The sequence below is a fragment of the Apodemus sylvaticus genome, chromosome 6, assembly GCF_947179515.1.
Source record: "Apodemus sylvaticus chromosome 6, mApoSyl1.1, whole genome shotgun sequence".
In the NCBI taxonomy this organism is placed as follows: domain Eukaryota; kingdom Metazoa; phylum Chordata; class Mammalia; order Rodentia; family Muridae; genus Apodemus; species Apodemus sylvaticus.
In genome coordinates this window covers 68,762,089-68,778,779 of record NC_067477.1, presented here as the reverse complement: position 1 = coordinate 68,778,779, position 16,691 = coordinate 68,762,089, and the positions used below count along the sequence as shown (strand labels likewise).

General features: G+C 43.9%; 1 protein-coding gene across 1 annotated transcript in view; it reads left to right on the top strand.

The window, feature by feature from the left end:
- The window catches only part of Npas3 (neuronal PAS domain protein 3), a 573,957-nt gene that overhangs the window by 543,373 nt on the left and 13,893 nt on the right, over positions 1 to 16,691 (top strand). The window contains exons 7-8 of the mRNA XM_052186732.1: positions 5,975 to 6,168; positions 9,933 to 10,039. Of these exons, the coding sequence (XP_052042692.1) occupies positions 5,975 to 6,168; positions 9,933 to 10,039 (301 nt within the window). The remainder of the gene's footprint in view (positions 1 to 5,974; positions 6,169 to 9,932; positions 10,040 to 16,691) is intronic.

Here is a 16,691-nt window from a genome sequence, read left to right as displayed (position 1 = left end):
AAAATGCTGGTTCCCCTGGAAACTGGAATTAAAGACAGTTGTGAGCCTCTATGTAGGTTTGGGGAGTTGAATCCAGGTCCTCTGGATGAGCAACCAGTGTTGTTAACTGTTGATCTATCTCTCCAGTCCCTCCTCCTCCTCCTCCTCCTCCTCCTCCTCCTCCTCCTCCTCCTCCTCCTCCTCCTCCTCCTTCTCCTCTTCCATTTCCTCTTCTTCCCCCTTCTCCTCCTTATTTTTTAAACAAAAGTATACCATTCTCCTCTTATCTAGGAGATTAGTTTAAGACCCCCAGTGACTTTGAGTGTAACCCAGGGGTCGAGTCTGCCTGGCATATACAGGGCTCTGGGCTCATGCTAATCCCTAACAACAAAAACAGGCAGACACACAAATCCTTTCCAGTGGACACCTGAAACCTCAACGGTACCAAACCTTTATGTACTATGATCTCCCTATGAGGAAGTTGAGTTTATGTACCAGGATAAGAGTTATAGGAACATAGTCATCATAAAATGAATAGTATAGCGATATACTACCATAGAAACTACATGAACTTTCTCTCCCCCCACCCCTCATGCTTTCTCATCCTCTCGCTCTCAACCTTTCTCATTATGCAGTATCTCCTGACCACAGTTAGCTGTGCATATGAAGGGAGGACAGCTGCACTGTTACAGAGTAAGGGAGCCTCTGCTTAGAAAAAGACAAAAACATACATTGCCTTAGGCTTCAGGTACCCAAAGGGACAAAAACAATGCCTTTGGCACTTTCCTCTCGTCTATGTTTTCTCCATTAATAATTTCTTTGGATTTCTCGGTTTTTAACTATAATCTCCAAAACCTTCCAGAACAATACCTTCAACTGTCATCACTACTTAGATACCCATCTCTTGCTGGTAGCCATCTCTTGGGCACCTTTTCTACCTCCCCAGGGTGTTAAACACAGAGTGGTCCCACGGACATCATGTTTGTCCTCACACTAGTCAGATGTTCCTAGATTCCCAATTGCTATTATCATCTCATTGTGCTCTGACACAGGCGCAAATGTCATTGTGTGGCACAAAAAAGATAGCTCAGGCAGTAAGAATCTGGCCTGCCTAACAAGCATGAGCACCTGAGCTTGGGGCCCAAGCACCACAGCATGTGCATGTAACCCTAGCTCTAGAAGGGTGCAGACAGGAGGATCCCTGGAGTTCACTGGCCAGCTACCCTCACTGAATAGCTGAGTCCCCAGGTTCAGCCAAAGATCCTATAATGAAAAAAATAAGGTGGAGAGCAAAAAGGAAGGCACTCAACACTGACCTCTTTTAGTGACAATTTGGGGACTTTGGTTTCTTTTCTAAAACACATACATACATACACACACAGAGAGAGAGGGGGGGGGAGAGGGAGGGAGAGAGAGAGAGAGAGAGAGAGAGAGAGAGAGAGAGAGAGAGAGAGAGAGAGAGAGATTGTAAGAATGTGCTTTCAATTTATCCCAGGTATAAGGTTGTGAGGCTGCTTCGGACCAACCAACCACAGTAACTGACAATGATTTGCCTCATGCTCTAGTAGAGGCGTAGTTTTGCCAGCACGAGATAATTCCTGCAATTGTGTCACATTTGGAATTCTGGAAACTTTTCAGAGGGTATATAAATGATAGGGTCCTGAGAGGCTGGAGTTGGATAGTTGTTGGTCATTTAGAGAGCTTGTTAGTAGCTGTGATCAAAGAAGAAACAAAAGGAAAGAAATTAGATCCAAGCCAGGACAGTGGTGGCGCACGCCTTTATTCCCAGCACTTGGGAGGCAGAGGCAGGCAGATTTCTGAGTTCAAGGCCAGCCTAGTCTATGGAGTGAGTTCCATAGACCTATATGTAAACATTGATGCCAGTGCCCTGCTCCCTGAGTCACTTGATTATTTGGCCTTGGGTATAGGTATGGAGAATCCCAGACCCATTTTCCATGAATCCAATGTATATCAAGAACCACTGGTGCAACTCCAAAGGCATCTGCTAGACACTTAAGTTTTTAGCATCCTCTCTGAAGCTTCAAACATAAAACCTATGGTCTAGCCTAGTCCTACCAATCAGAATCCCAAGGAGAAAGACTGGCTATCTACCAGTGAATATGACACATAACTAGGACTGAGAGTCTCTGTCTCTATCAGCCAATGTGTCATCTCCCTCTTATGAATATTACATATATTTTGCGTTGCCTCAGTCTAAACTCGCTGAAGATGAGGTCACACTGGAGTCCCTGTGGTCTGTTCTCTGGCACCCAGCAAGGTCATACACAACTTTCCTTGAGCTCACTAAAAAAACAAAAAGATCTTTGCTAAGGACAGCTGGCCCACTGTATTCATAGATCCCACACCCAAGGGTTCAACCAATGACAGAGGAAAACTGTGTGGGGAAAAGTCATTGAGTCTGCACTGAATATGCACATATGTTTTTCCTTGTCGTTATTACTAAACAGGACAATGTAACAACTCATTTATGCAGCAGTTACTTTATATTAGATGATAAAAGTAATGTAGGCTTAACCTAGCATATACAGAAGGATATGCATATGTTCTATGCAAATCTATATGTAAAACTTAAAAACCGGACAAGCACTGATGCTTGCCTGTCACTCTAGCATCTAAAGCAGGAGAATAGTGAATATGAGGTCAGCCTGGACCCTACTTCAAAGGGTGGGTTTCAGAATTATATGCTGATTTCAGTATTTTATGGTATACTGGAACCAATCCCTCAGATATGTAGGGCTGCATGTATTTGTCCTCTTGTGGTGGGCTTTTAGTATTTTACATAGTGACTGAGAAATAAGATGGTTCTTTCAATTCTCTTGGTATCAAGATTCAGAGCTAGGGGGCTGGTGAGATGGCTCAGCGATTAAGAGCACTGACTGCTCTTCCAAAGGTCCTGAGTTCAAATCCCAGAAACCACATCAATCCGTGACGAGATCTGACGCCGTCTTCTGGTGAGTCTGAAGACAGCGACAGTGTGCCTATTTATAATAAATCTTTGGGCCAGAGTGAGCAGGGACTGAGAGAACAAGGTTCAGCAGAGCGAGCGAGGCTGACTGGTGGAAGCAGAGCTCCAAAATTCAATTCCCAGCAACCACATGAAGGCTCACAACCATCTGTATAGTTACAAGTGTACTCATATACATAAAATAAATAAATCTAAAAAAAAAAAAAGATTCAGAGCTAGGATTTGAACCCAGGTCCTCTTGGCAATTCTTGTTCTTTTATCTCTTAAGCCTAAAGGCAACTATGAAAAAAAAAAAAAAAAGAAAGAAAGAAAAGGGAGAGAGAAAAAAAAAAGCTCTCAACATATGTGTTACCAGGCATATTCTAAATCTGAATATAATCAGTCTCATGGAGGTAAAGGCATGACAAAATAGGTTTGGGAAAATATATTAGTTTAAAACCTAAAATTTAATCATGGGATCCAAAAGAGTTCCTTTCAATCCCAACCCTCTTATATTTCTCTTCCTAGTTTGTACAGTAGCCCAAAGAGTTTTCAACATCTGAGCTTTGGCTTCTAGGTAAAATTGTTCTGAAGATTCATAGTTGACTTTGCCTAGGGTAGCAAGCTGCCTTCTGGCATATAATTCTAATACTTCATTCAGTAAGAGTATGGACATTTAAAAAATCAGGCATAATAGCGTTCAAATAACACGTGCACAAGACCCAGAAACCTGGGCTCCGGGCAACTTTCCATTTCTAAGCTAAGTGACAGGACAGGCAAAGGACTTCCCAGGCCCTTTTGTCTCACCTAGTGGAAAAAGTCATTTTCATCCAGATATGAAATGCTATGGTCTATCTGAAAATAAGACATTTGGCCAACACTTAGTAGATATTTCATCCTTATTCTTGTTGCTTGATGTTAAAGATAAAGACAGTGTTTAAAAGTCAGAGAATTCCTTACCAGCTATAAAGCATCTATGTCAATGCCATCCTTGGTTTTCTGGATGTCACAGTGGGATAGTCACTGTTTTCCCTATTTCACAGGGGGGAAAAATGAGACACAAGAGGCTGAGTACCTTGCCTTGGGTAACAGATTCAGGAAACTTTGCAAGTCTAGACCTAACTGGATGCTGCTTTGTCTGTCTTTCAATATCACAATGGCCAGAGTCAAGCTTGGATCCGACACAGGAGTTCCTAACCCATATCTGCCCCCAATGCCTTGAAATTGCTTTAGAGCGGAATTCCAAGCAGGGATTATTTGGTATATCATTTCTGGGTGTGTGTTTTTCTGAGCATTTATAGATCTCTGAGTTTCTAAGAAGCTGAGTTTCCTGATAAAACAGCACAGATCATGATAAATGAGCATCTATGTAAGCCTCGCTGGGAGGAGGATGGGACTGCTACATCCCTCCTGTGAAGTTAATCCTGTTTCTTTTAGCTATTTCTTTATTAGTTAATGAGGTCTTGCAGAAAAGAAAAAAATGTGTGTCTCTGATGGTGTTTTAGCACCCTTGCCTCCAGGAATGGTTTCAAATATTCATAAAGTAGCTCATCTGACCAAAGCTTAAAGCAGAGGTGCATTAAGTATGAATTTACTCAACTTCAAATGTGGGTGGTCGAAAAGCCGCTGCTGAAATAACCTAAATACTTCTCCTGGCTGGTGTTTCCCACTCCTCGGCTCTGGGCGCTCATGTGAAGGGTGACAGGGTTAGACGTATTATTTACAAGAGCCAGGACTCTGAAGGGCAGCCCCGGAAGCTTTGATCCCTCTTCCTGACTGACAGGAGTGTGCATTGCTTTTGGAAAACAGAATAACTTAAGAGAAGCAAAAAATAAAATGGAAAAGGCATCCGCTGGCCAAGCCCCAGGGAAGGAGAGCAGACTCCAGATGGTATTGCTCCGGAGAGGCGAGGGGAGGCAAGGGAAGCAAGGAGAGGCGAGGGAGGCTGACTCCTCACTTTGCTTCCTCATGACAAGGGAGCGAACGTGGCATCTTGCTAGGTGGAGCAGTGATCCTCCAAGATAGGTCAGGAGAGCAAAGCAGATGGGGACTCAGGAACTCAGCCACTGAGCAGGGCCTCTTGTAGACTGAACCACAGGAGGCTCCTGCTGGGCCCTGTTGCTGTGATCCACACAGAACAACAGGGGCTCCAGAACGAAGCAAGAGTTTACACACACATGCACATACACGTACACGTATATACGTATATGAACACTTTTCCAAGCCCTGATAGACACACCCCGTTTCTGTCTTCTCAGAGCACATTCCACCCATTTATGGTTTTGTTTGTCTAATGCATCATTTCTAGAAGCTGAACCCGTGCTTCTCCTGTGATGATTCTGGGTGTTATGTATACTTTGGCTCATAAACTAAACAATTCCGACCAATACTGCCCCTGGAGTCCCTAGGCAGGTACCTCTGAGATGCCACAAAAATTCTGTCCATCTTCCTGACTCAGTGTGAGCGCAAGGAAAGCATCACAGGCCAAAATGCCAAGCGTGCTGCAATCAGTCACTGATTAACCTCGTACTGCCCAATGAGAACCGTTTGTCACGTTCATGTCATAGCTCTGAGCCTGTTATTCAGACTTTGGTAACAACGACTGAATGTTCTGAATACGGGAAATCTCCAAGCCACAGCTTCCAGGAAGCAGGTGGCCATGTAATCTCTCTCACTACAGAATCGGAAAGAGAAGGACATCTTTTACTAACAAGGCTAATAATTCAAACATGTCCTTCTGCCGCTCGCTCAGTGCTCAGCCTCTTATTCATGGGATCTGATAATGAATTTTCTATAAATGTGGAAGAGGCGGGGTCCTTAAAAACCAAACAGCACTGTAACACCACTGCCTGAAAAAGTATCATAGAATATGTTCTCTGTGCTTCTCCGTGAGTACATGGACGCATGTATGGGGACAGCCGTTATGACTGTAGAAGATACAACCGAATGTTGGTTGATCCCTAAGAAGAAATAACCTGTACCTCTGGGATGTACATCTGACTGGTGTCCTGTACTTAATTTTTTTTTCAGGTGATTCACATAACAGGCCGGCTTCGCCTCAGAGTGTCGCTGTCCCACGGGAGGACCGTCCCCAGCCAAATCATGGGGCTCGTGGTTGTGGCTCACGCCTTGCCTCCCCCTACAATCAATGAAGTCAGGATTGACTGCCATATGTTCGTCACTCGAGTAAACATGGACCTCAATATCATTTACTGTGAAAATAGGTACTTTGTTTCCCTGTTCATTTGCCCATTGCACACTGCCCGTTGGTGAAGGTTTGGTTTTGGCTGCCTGATTTTACTTCCCCAGTGAGACTCATTATAAATCCTGATCTTGTTTTTAATGGCTGCTTGGACTGACACCAAACATGCTTTTTATTTAAAATGTACATTGCTTCCCTGATTTACATTTGGGACAACAATTGAATGAATTGGGATACCCAGACATCCATCCGCTATAAAGAAAGCCCATTTTGGCTGAGGACCCAAGTACAGAGCAGGGATGGGGCATTATTGGCAAAACGATGCACTGAAAGGCATCCCCTGTGCCTCTGGGTGACCTGCTTCCCACTAATTCAAGGGCCTGGCATCCTGTCGGGCAGTGTCCTCGCAGACATTTAGCATAGGACGAATGAGAATCTGAGGCCCCCGGAGGAAATCTGCTGCTGCAAAAGGAATTGGCAACACTATTAAATACAACTTTGTCATCCTGAGGATTTTTCTTTTATAAATTAAAAAAAGATGACTCATCCTAGAAATGAGTTGGCAGTTCGTTCCCAAGACTGAGCATTTACAAAAGGGACATTTTGGCCTATGGTTTGAAAGTTCACTTTTTCCATTAAGCACAAAGCAAGGGACAGAGATCGAAGATGGTGCACCTTACAGACCTCTCACCTGGAAGTCACCAGCCCATCTGACTGATGTGAAGAGGGAATCCGGATGCAGGGGGGGGGGGGAGGAGGGGCTGCCTCTATATCAGTCTTGGGAACGCAGCATGGCAAAGCCGTCCATCTCCTGGTGCGGTGCTGCAAGGAGCATTACTGAGACAGTTGCGGGAAGACACTTTCCGGCCATAGATTGTCAGGTTTAAAGGCAATATATGTCCCCTGGGCCCCGTGAATGCCTTCACAGGGGAAACTGGAGAGCAGAATGGTCAAGTGACTTAGGTAATTAACCTCTGCAGAACCTAGCCAAGAGGAAGGCCAAAAGCGCCTGCATCCACCCAGTCCACTGGGAAGTGCTACTAAAGAGATCACTTTGGGAATGGTCTCCTATTTCCAGCCAGGCATTGGCTGGGAGAATTTTATCTTAGTTCTGAGGCTCAGTAGTACAGACAGTATCATGTACTTATCTTTATTATCCAATTATTACATCTAAATCTGCTCAAGAGATTTGGCATTTATAAAGTCTTCATTACCGTGACCGTACACTTGGGTGTGTCACCGGTGTTCTGGAGAGGACTAGGAGGCCAGGAAAGGCCTTCCTGCCAGCCGGAAGGATTGGCAGGAGTAGTTGTCTACTAACAGCAGCCTCTGACTTTGGCCGCGTGTTTCTAGTCATCATCCTATGGTCTCAGGTCAGCCTGCTCTGTAGGTAAGCACTTGCTCCCGCTCCTGTCAGCCTGGGCAAGCCTTGATTTGAAGAAGAGACACAGCCCCTGGCTTAGCAATCTCCTGTGAGGTCTCCCATTCTCCAATTGTTCTTTAGTGGTCATGGTGAATGGTGACCACTATTCCACTGAAACCAGTCAGAATAACCTCCTCGAGAGGAACTTTCCATGTGTACTCACAATGGAAGAACACAATTAGCATTTGCAAAGCCCTTTAGTCTCTAAGTAGGCTGCAGGACAGTGGAGGAAACCAATGGAGGGACAGAAAGGAGAGCAAAGCCTCAGGCTGGGTTCGGCCCCACAATCACCACACCTTCCAAAAACCTGTTCCGAATTTCCAATGGTTTTCCAGTCCCAGTGCCACTAGTTTTCAATGTCCTAGTCCAGCAATCGAGATTATTCTCTGGGACCTACTCTTAACTTTTTTCTTCCCCAACCCTACCCTCCAAAAACACTCCACCAACTAATACATGCATCATTCTTTCCCAAATGAAGATGACAGCAATCTGGAAATGTCCTTTATTAAAGGCTTGTTTGGTTTACAGAAAAGCTGCCATGTACCAAGCTCCAGACACTGCTAATGTCACTCCACCCTGACCCTCCTCACGAAGCCCTGAGGTGACTTACAGGCGAGGGCACTGAGGAACAGGAAGGATGGCTGCTGTCTGGCCTGCCACGCTTAGCTCTGTGGGTTATTAAGAACTTCTTTAATGCCGAAGTGGTCCTATTCCCCACAGCAGACTGTGGCTCCTAAAGGGCGTGATCCTGAAATTTTTTTTAAGGTGTTCATTCAAATAAAAGACAATGCCTCCCCAAAAGAATAGCCAGGCCTTTTCCTGCGGTTTATTATTAAGTTAGGGAATTGTTAACTAAAAGTAAGCTTGCTCCTTGGCAAGTCTTCTGCGGTCTTCAGCATGACCCAGGGCAAAGCTAACATCTAATGCTTTCAGGAGCTGGCGATTTCACAGATACCAAGGAGGGTCTTTTAACATCTAGCTTCTAGTGGATGTTTGTACTTGGGAAACAAGGCAACAAACAAAACCACTGATCTCACCAATCTGTTTTGTACCACAAAGGCTCTGAGAACTGCTTTTCATTTCCCTAAGGAATCTTCTCTCATTAAGAATTCTAGTTTGGCCAAAATGATTATTTCAATCACTAAACAGTGAGAAATTCACTTACCTCATTGAGTAGTATATTTTAATCATACCCCTCAGCTCTTGTTTGTTTGTTTTTGTTGTTGTTTTGGATTTTTTTTTTTTAAGACAGTATCTCACTACATGGCTGTGGCTGCCTTGGAACTCACAGAGATCCTCCTGCCTCTGCCTCCCAGGTGCTGGGGTAACAAGCGTATGCCACCACGCCCTACTAACCCCATCATGGTTTTGTACTACCAGTCCTTGTTAGACCCCTGCCTTGTGAATCAAGCACAGTCCTCCAACATTAATCCCGTGTCTTTTAAAGGTAGCATTTCCAAATATTAGCTTCACATTTGAATAGATCCTGTGTCACAAGTAATTTCTAAAGGGGACAATAGAATAAGTTAAACAAAACCTATCTTTTTACCAACCAAAATGAATGATATAAAGGACAATAAGCATTTTATCCATATCTATATAAACAAGGCTGATTTCCCTATGTGTTGTATAGTTTGGGTTCTGTATTTCTGTGTCCTGCCTGAGGACACTGGACAGTCAGCTATGGGCACTGGGACATACTTACTGTCAGGTGCAGGCCCAGAAGAGCTACCGAAGTGGTTTTCAACTTTCTGTGTAGAATCAACCACAAAGTGCCAGTTAAAAGAGCCAGGAGTGAAAGCTGAGCTCCCAAATGACTGAGACTAAAAAAGATAACACCCCTAGGCATCTGCATGTCTCAGCATTTAAATTATATCCCTCGAAATGCCAATTTGGACTTCGTGCCAAGAAGCAGCTGAATCCCTTTTTCATGGAAATACCCAACAGAAGACCAATCTGCTTAAATGAAAGGTGTCTCTAATCACTTGGTATCAACGTAACATGTTTTTATTTTATTATGTAACCTTGAATTATCTTGTCCTGTAATGAGTATCTTGCATTGTTACAGTTCCTCAATAATTTCATGGAATTACGTTGTCCAAATGTGCATTCGGATGCCAAGGACAAACCTACCTAATTACTTAAATACAATTGCTTGATCTAGCAACATATCCAAAATTTAATAAAAATGTTGTTATACACCACAGAAATAATATTCTCTCCTGACAGCATTTGCTCAAAAATGCCTCATGCTCACAGGTACTTGGCATGATGGGATGTTGCTAGATCAGCGTCACACATTAGTTCACGGTCTCTCTAGTCTGCTCCTCTCTGAGTCCCAGTCTCTATTGTTCTCCCTGTAGGATTAGTGATTACATGGATCTGACCCCTGTAGACATCGTAGGGAAAAGATGCTACCACTTCATCCATGCCGAAGATGTGGAAGGCATCAGACACAGCCACCTGGACTGTAAGTACCGCTGTCGGGAAGTATCACTTGTCTGCTGTCCCTGACCTCATGGGACTCAGTGCTGACTTACCCCTTCATGTCTCTTGTCTATATCTGAAACAACTGTCACTCAGTGAGAGAAAGTGAGATTAAATAATTTCAACTGGCATTGGGTATTATGTTGAAAGCTGAACACTAGGCCCAGAGGCATTGTGGGATCTCCAGGCACCCTTCTAGAATTGTGTGTTTGCCTTTGCTTTCACTCCCAGCAAGTAGACAGAGAGATCATCTGTCTTAAACTCCTCCTTGACCCTTTCATTTCCTAGACAACAATTTCCACTTTGAAATTTGTGGTTTCAGTTCCAAACTATGGATGGGAGAAGACAAGTTCAAATAGTCCAGAGCCTCATAAAAAATGCCTGCTTGCCGAACCACAAAAATTAGGTAAGGGCAAAGCCCTGGGAGGCAGGAGCAGAACACAGTACATGAGCATCACTGTCGATAGCAGTCTCTTCCTAGAGAAGCTCCTACAGAGGCGCCTCCAGCTTCCAGCCTCTAGAAATAAGGGGCTGGTCTTCACTCTGAGGCTTGCTCTGGGATCCTGGCCTCAGATTAGACTGAGATCTTCTGTAGAATGGGAGTCGGAGGAGCAGCTGCACACTGGTTGAGTCTAAGCAACAACTCACATGCAGACTCAGCAAGCAAGTTTCTCTCAGAGTCCCCCCACCCCCCAGTCTGCTGCTGCACAACAAAGGCCCAGGAAGCTGTGGCCTGGTGAACGTTCCCTCTTCCAAGCAAGCATATGGCCATCCTACAGCCTTGCTGAAAGATGAGCTGTACCAGCGACATTCCCTGAAAGCTCTACATAGTTCAGAAGCTACCAATGAAATAGTCCAGTTCAAGGTGAGGGCTTTATGTCCCATAGGCCAGGATGGTGGTCTTTGTCTCTTCTTCTTTCAGATAAGAAGAGCTGCACCCCAGATATCTAGCCCTTTGCAATGAGTTCTTCAGTCTCAACTCAGCTTTTCAAAGTCTGATGGAGACTGAGTTAACCCAGGTCTCTCTGCGATCAACACCGTTTCTGTCTTCTTAACTCTACATTAGCAATACTGATATGGAATGAAGCTCAGTGTCAGATTCTGTACATCTGTGTCTCTGGCACAGCCTGAATGCAGGATGCTCTCTAGCACAGTCTACTCCCAACGCTAGGAACGTGCCTTGCTATCACTCCCCGGGGAGTCGGGGAACACACTTGTTGCTAAGAATGAATGGGTGTTGTGTATCACAGAAGCAGATGGCTCTTCAATTAATTGGGGAGGAAAATGATGTTGTTTCCTGAGTAGAAACATCAGGTTCTTTGTTGCTGGGAATTTGGGGGGAAAAAATGTAAAAAAATACAGATCTCTGAAGAGACCAATGGATATATTTCTGGAATGCCACAGGCCAGAGGTAAAGACTTTTCAAATAGACATATTGTTTTCAAGACACTACTCCACCCCACCCCATGTTAGCAGGAAAGAGGGGAGACAGGGTTGAGAAGATGGGGTATGGGGGGGGGGGGCTGGAGCAGGGAGTGATTTCTCATTTGGGAGCCTTAATTAAGGTCTAAATTCAGCAACCTGGTGCTGATTGTAAAGGAGCATTGTCATCCTTGGGCCTTATCTGAAAAACATGTTGACATATAACTTGAAGAAACACCATTGCTGAGCAGCTGAGGCCATGCAGCACACTTCTTCCCAGAGGCAACAGTCCCTAACAAATGTGCTTGATGTCATCTCTTTTTCCCAGCAACTCTTGTCTTATTTTCAGTAGCCAGACTAATGTAAAAGTACTAGAAAATAAACTACACTACCATCTACCGCTATGTGGTTCTCCTGATTCTTCTGCTAAATTGCCAGACAATAAACAAAGACAGTATGCTTTCACATTCTGTGATTTTTTTTTTCATTACCTGATATTGACATACTGGCTACTGCTTTATGAGTTAGCCTACTAACAATGATTGAGTTCATACTTTTAACGCATACACATGCCTTCTCATTTTGAGTTCTTTTAATAACCTTAAACACATGAAAAACAAACAGAATGGGCTGATAATTCTGCACAGTAAAATACACTTCACATGTTTGGCTATCATGCTGTGGAGTAACCTCACAATGTCAAGTAATGCACAATTAGTCAAACTGTAGGGGGAAGAAAAGGACTGTTTTGATCCTGCAGAATTTTGATCCTAATCAGATTGAAATTCCAGTGTTCTTGTAGGACTTAATATTCTCTCTCTCTCTTTCTCTCTCTCTCTCTCTCTCTCTCTCTCTCTCTCTCTCTCTCTCTCTCTCTCTCCCTCCTTCCCTCCCTCCCTCCCTCTCTCCCGCCCTCTCTCTGTCACACACACATACACACACACACACACACACACACCAAGCTGATTCCAATGTCAGGTTTTGCATTCTGTGACTGAAATAAGATGCTGAAATATACAAATGCATCCCACTTGGTACAATAAACATTAACATCATTATAAAGTAAGATTGAGTTTGAAATTGTGTGATGGAATGTCTGATGTTTACCTAATTCTCAGACCAAAGCCAGCCCCAGTAACAAAATGACAGAGCATGTAATAAGTCTTGGTTGTGTAAACACTGGAAGAAAGGCAAGGAGCCAGCACAGCATCTTGCTTGTCCAAAGCCCTAGGCTATTACTGAAGGAGGCCTTAACTGTGCCTTCCTGGCAGGAGAAGGTCACAGTGACATAGATTCAGTTCAAGAATAAGATAGAATTCTAAAACAAAGGGGTGGTTAAAAAATAAACCACATTAACTATTTAGTTTTTCTTCCTAGAGCTATTGGCACAGTTCCTGGTTCTGTCTGTGAAAGGTGGGTTTTAGACATCTGATCATACTTCAGATATTCTGATATCTGTCTTGTGCTCCCAGTCATAGATAAGACTTAAAGAAAAGGGGGCTCAGACATCTTTGAGGACTAGAAATCCTACCTTTATCACTGGCATCTCTTCTCAGCATAGGTGTCTGTCTGTAAATCCATAAATGAACTCATCCCTAGAATCAGAAAAGTAAGGAGAAATCTCAGCTGCACTAGGATCACATGACTCTGAAAGACACTGAGAACACAAGACCTCCTGCCTCCCACTGGGCAAGTTCAAGATGCCTGGTGTTAGCGAGATAGATCTCCACCTACAATGTCACATAGTTAGTAGGGCTTGGTGGCTCACATCTGTCATCCCTGTGGAGAGGCTAAGGCAGGAGGATTACCAGGAGTTCATGTTCAGTCTCCCTAGTGACCATGGTTCTAAAGTCAAGGGAGTTTCAAGTCTGTTTATTTCCCACTGTGACAAAAGACCTCTGTGACTTCTTTTCATTAAGCCTAGTTTCATTGGTTCTTCAGGTCAAATTGGCTAAATCACCATTTCAAGGTTTGAATTTTAAACTGCATATGGTAGTGATTATTTGGGGACCTTTCTCTCTCCACTGCCCTCTAGTCTTCCATTGCTCAGGAGACAGTGACCTAGAGATGGCCATTCCTGTCCCCTAGATCACATGTTCCAGCTACCTAAGAGCATCTGGGTCACCCTTGAATTATAAGATGCTTCAGCACAAAACCCTCTGTCTGCCTAGAGCCTAAACCCCGGGCTGCAAAGCCAAATCCATGCATTTGTCTTTATTCCTACTAATGAAGCCTTCACCTACAGTCTGAGCTGCTGTATTGGTCCAGCTCCTGGGGTTCTTCCTAGGTCAGGTCAACAGTTCTCTAAAACCTTAAAAAGAGACGTGTCGTGTCTTTATTTCACCTTGTGACATTGTGTTCTACCAGTGACACGACTCTGCAGTGGGATTCAAAGAAAAGAAGCATGAGCTACAGACAGTGGCTGCCTCCCCTCCAGGATGACAAAAACTCCAAATGACTTTCTAGAGAAACAGAAGGCCTGCCCTGTTGCCCACAGGACCAAGTGGAAATAAAAAGCATGGCTGACCCGCTATACTTAAGGCCGAGTGTTCAAGCAATACACGGTAGCCATACTGCTTGCTTCTTAATACATTTTTTAGCAACATGACTCTACAGCTACCTGGCATAATGCATTCCATGCTGTTTTGCATCAATAACCCCTACACTTCCCTCCTGAAGGCGTCTCATCGCCAAATGCAAGCAGACTGCTTAATGCAGGACTAATTAGTATATCCCCTTCCAGTCTGCAGGCCCTCCATTGTAATTCCTTCCCAGCTCATTTTTTTCTACAACTGAACATCAATCAAAGTAAGTGCCCTGCCTGCCTAGGCAACACAAGATGTCCTCCATGCATTTGTCATCTGCCACACAAACAAAGGGGGAATTTAATTGTTGATTTGGGTATGCAGCCATAGCTCACAGGAAAGGGAGCTGTGAGTGAGGGAAGACAGGAAGGAATAAAGTTTGATGGGTGGGCCAAAGACAGATTGCACCAGGGGCTCTCTGCTGTTTTCTGATCTCGGTGCTTCCTCTGGGCTGGGTCTTCTGGGATTTTGCTACAACCTGGCCATTGCCTGGACTTTTTCCCAAAGTAAGTGATTTTTTTTTCTCTTCTCCCTTATGAATATGAAAATTCCCATGGAAGAAAATACATTGAATAGCTATCACAGCTGCCTCCCTTCCAGAAGCCAAGTCAGTCTCCATCGTTGTCTGTTCCTTAGCTGCAGAGACTGTCACAGGCCTGCATGAAAGCACCGGGTTTCTAGGCAGGAATGGATTAGGCTTCGTATTTTGTATCTTTCTTCTTGGGGCAAGTGCTGGGTTGGGCTTTTCAAGTCCATAGCAAGCAAGCAGTCTGCTCACCAGTCGAGTGCTTGTCCCGCTTGTCAGCCTGCTCCGGAGCAGTGTGGACATGTGCAAGGAGCCTGCAGACACGCAACACCTCAGGCCAGTGCCAAATGCACTGAATCAGAGTCCAGGGTTTGTAAGTCCACGATCGCTTGCCAACTCCCTTCACAGTGAAGACGGAGCAGTGCTGACCACACTGGCAGCTAGGAAGAACTATTTTATAAGGAGCAAATACAAACCAACTAATCAGCTCAAGTTCCTTTTCCTCTAGAGTTGGAGTGATTTTGTTGATGATAGTGGCATGTAAGCACATTGATTGAGGGTATCTCAATCAATGTTCAAATGAAAGGAGTGTGTAATTATCCGATAAACTTGACTTTTTAAAAAATGATATAAACTAGGACTAGAGAGATGACTCGGTAATAAAAAAACATTTGCTACTTTTGCAGAGGACCTGGGATTAGTTTCCAGCACCCACAGGGTAGCTAACCCATCTACAACTCCAGTTTCAGGGACCTATGCAGGCATCTTGCATTCATGGTATACTCACATGCACACACACTGTATTAAAAATAACTATATCTAGCTCTAGGGATGAAAAGGAAATCTCTGATGTTTCTCCCCAGGGTAATATTTTCCTATGAATACTTTATTACATGTGTGAATAAGAGTAGGGATATTTTCCTTGTTTACCTCCATGTAACATTTCTGACTACTTTTACCATACAGGACACCTTGTAATATTACTAGGAAATTTAAAAATAAGCTATTCAGGGAACTTACGTACTGGTGGGGAAGATAGCATGAGACATCCAACTCTGAATATATAACATACAATGAAGACTATTAAGATTTAAGAATAAAATTCAGAGATCCCAGAGGTGGGGGCATCCAAAGGAAAGATGGAAAAGAAGCGCCAGAAGGGGTAGACAAGGCCCAGCCCTAGAAAAAGGATGGTAAGGAGCCAAGATGGCAGGAGATACGGGGGTGTATCAAGGGCATTCCAGAAGCAGAGAAGTGTTGGGAAACATGGAATAAAAAATCGCTTTCCCCAGAGAGCTAGCTACAACTTTGATTTGACTGATAAATTCAACTCTCCAGTGGACTCCCGTCCCTGGTTGCCAGTTCAAGTAGTAGCTGCTGCTTTTGTTATGTGTTTTTTAATACAAGAACATCAAAAATAGTCCTTTCAAAAGCAGCTTTTACAAAACATGATCCAAAAAAAAAATCAATACTTCTAAATCACCCATTTCACCTAAGCCAACTAGCCTAATAGGATCAACCCCATTACTTTTCTATTATATCATCTATTCTTGATTTTTTTTGTGACTTATCTTTATATGTTCCTTTTAAAAAATCCATTCTGCATATTACAAAAGGTCCTTTAAGGTGTTCCTAGGCTCAGCTGAGCAGCATAGAATTTACTTCACGTATGTGGCTAGTATACAAGGAAGAGTTTGGCTGTGGCTGTGAGGTTGACTCACCATTCCCAATCAATGCCCAGATCCTGTCTGGCTTCACTGAGTTTTGTGGGGGGCATATCAACTAAAACATACCTTGTTACATGTACGTCCACTGAGGATAGCCAGGCCCACTTCATCCCTTCTGCCTCTCTTACTCTCCATCAGTCTCTGAACCTCTCTTCTAACTTTTTAAGGGCTTCCCTCAGCCTACGTCAGCCTCCTTGCCCCTTAGCAGATGTACCATGCCAGTTCCCAGGTACTTGTAACCATTATAAACTCATAAATGGAAGTGAGACCCTCCACTCAAAGGCAACTGGAGAGAAATCCTGGTGAAGAATGAAGAAAACATTTCAATCACTCTGCACACACGAGACTCCTCAAGGAGACCAGTGAGCAGGCCCA